The sequence below is a fragment of the Brachycentrus maculatus genome, unplaced genomic scaffold (genome assembly GCF_059751285.1).
Source record: "Brachycentrus maculatus isolate JH-2025_06_01 unplaced genomic scaffold, ASM5975128v1 h1tg001590l, whole genome shotgun sequence".
NCBI classification, from domain to species: domain Eukaryota; kingdom Metazoa; phylum Arthropoda; class Insecta; order Trichoptera; family Brachycentridae; genus Brachycentrus; species Brachycentrus maculatus.
The window spans coordinates 6,546-8,372 of record NW_028282213.1 but is presented as its reverse complement, the minus strand read 5'-3'; the positions used below and the strand labels follow the sequence as shown (position 1 = coordinate 8,372).

Here is a 1,827-nt window from a genome sequence, read left to right as displayed (position 1 = left end):
ATATGCGTAATATGATTATCAATACAGAAATTAACACAGGAATTACAAACTAATAAATAACATAATAAACAAATAAAATCAAAGAATCTATTAAAAATGTTTGTTTCCCGAATAAAATTTGTTGAATTATAGATGAAACTCAGGTTATTATCGCACGTCAGTTCCCCAGTTCCTATAATTTGCTCATAAATTCCGATATAAACCCAATCTCTTAAAATTCCTGAGCAAAATAGTTTCAGATGTCATATAATTAATATAATAAGAGCATTAGAATCAAAAAATACTTGGCGTGCAAATAATTAGAATCCTGATGTATTTAGGCCCAACAATTTGAATTAGAAAATGATAAAAATTAAAAGCGGGCACCCCTGAAATAAACTCTGAAAACTCAACAAAATTAGTACCAGTTACTCTGCTGAGAAATTATGTACAAAAGTATTGATAAAGTGTAGGATGATATTTAAATAAAAAGAGGCTCTGATTGATTGCATATTGAATATTTATATCGAAATGCAAGCAGTTATATATATACATTTTTGTTTAATTTCGAAAAGCATTGCATGGCTGACCAACTCAATGAAGAACAAATTGCAGAATTCAAGGAAGCATTCGCTTTGTTTGATAAAAATGGCGATGGCTCCATCACAACCAAGGTATTTCTTCATCTAATTGCTTAGGAATTAGGAACTGTCATGAGATCTCTCGGTCAAAACCCAACTTAGGCTGAGCTTCAAGATATGATAAATGAGGTGGATGCTGATGGAAATGGTACTATCGATTTCCCAGAATTCCTGTCTTTGATGGCAAGGTATCGAATACATCTAAACTCATAGAAAAATGAAGGACACTGACACAGAAGAAGAATTAATTGAAGCCTTCAAGGTCTTCGATCGAGATGGAAATGGTCTAATCTCTGCTGCCGAACTCAGGCATGTTATGACAAATCTAGGTGAAAAATTAACAGAAGAAGAAGTCGACTAAATGATCAGAGAAGCAGATATCGATGGCGATGGCCACATAAATTACGAATAGTTTGTAAGAATGATGATGGCTAGATGATTTGATCAATGAATGAAAGTATTATGCATATTATTTCACAGCTTTATGTTATTCTTTGTTTATTCACCCCTAAATTCAATACGAAGTACCGAATAATCTAGAACGCTCCATGCATGCTCGCTATTTTATATTTAGTCTTCGTGATTTCAAATCTATTTAAAGAACTTTACATATTTATTCCATTTTATGTGTATATATATATATATAAGTCAGGTATAAATGCATGTATGCATGTATTTGCATGTCTGCATATGTGTGCATGTATGCATGCATATATACACAAATTTATATGCCAAGATACGATATAATATTCTTATAGACCCAACTCAGGGACTGAATTACTTCCCTAAACTAAAATGACATCAAAAGATTACATCGCTCCTAAAAAGGGCAAAACCAAATTTGCACATTTCGCAATGAAGCAAGAGCTATTACTCTTGCTATAGACTTAAAACTTCAGAGTCCCGACTGTCGTACAAGCATAATCATTACCAATAACCCTGCAAGAGAATTTAAAAGAACTCTGCGCAATCATTTACGCGTATAACGGTGCTGGTAAAACGCTCACATTCCTGATTCCGATTTTCAACTCATTGGAAATGCTGCCATTCACATCAACATCAAACTATAGAGGCAAATAAATTCAGAAATGGAGGCCTCAAGCCATCATAGTCTTGCCAACGTAGGCCCTGATGGCACAAATCTATTAATATTTGTAAGGCTACGCAATATTCTATGAGTCGACAGTCAAATGGCCTTTGAAAATCG

General features: G+C 33.7%; 1 protein-coding gene across 1 annotated transcript; it reads left to right on the top strand.

Annotated features, from left to right (window-relative positions):
- The first annotated feature begins 560 nt into the window (after positions 1-560).
- LOC148298803 (calmodulin-like) lies at positions 561-1,078 on the top strand. The gene is given in 2 exon segments (XM_088276634.1): positions 561-830; positions 832-1,078. Coding segments are annotated over 2 exon segments (471 nt in total). The 3' UTR covers positions 1,033-1,078.
- Positions 1,079-1,827: the final 749 nt, after the last annotated feature.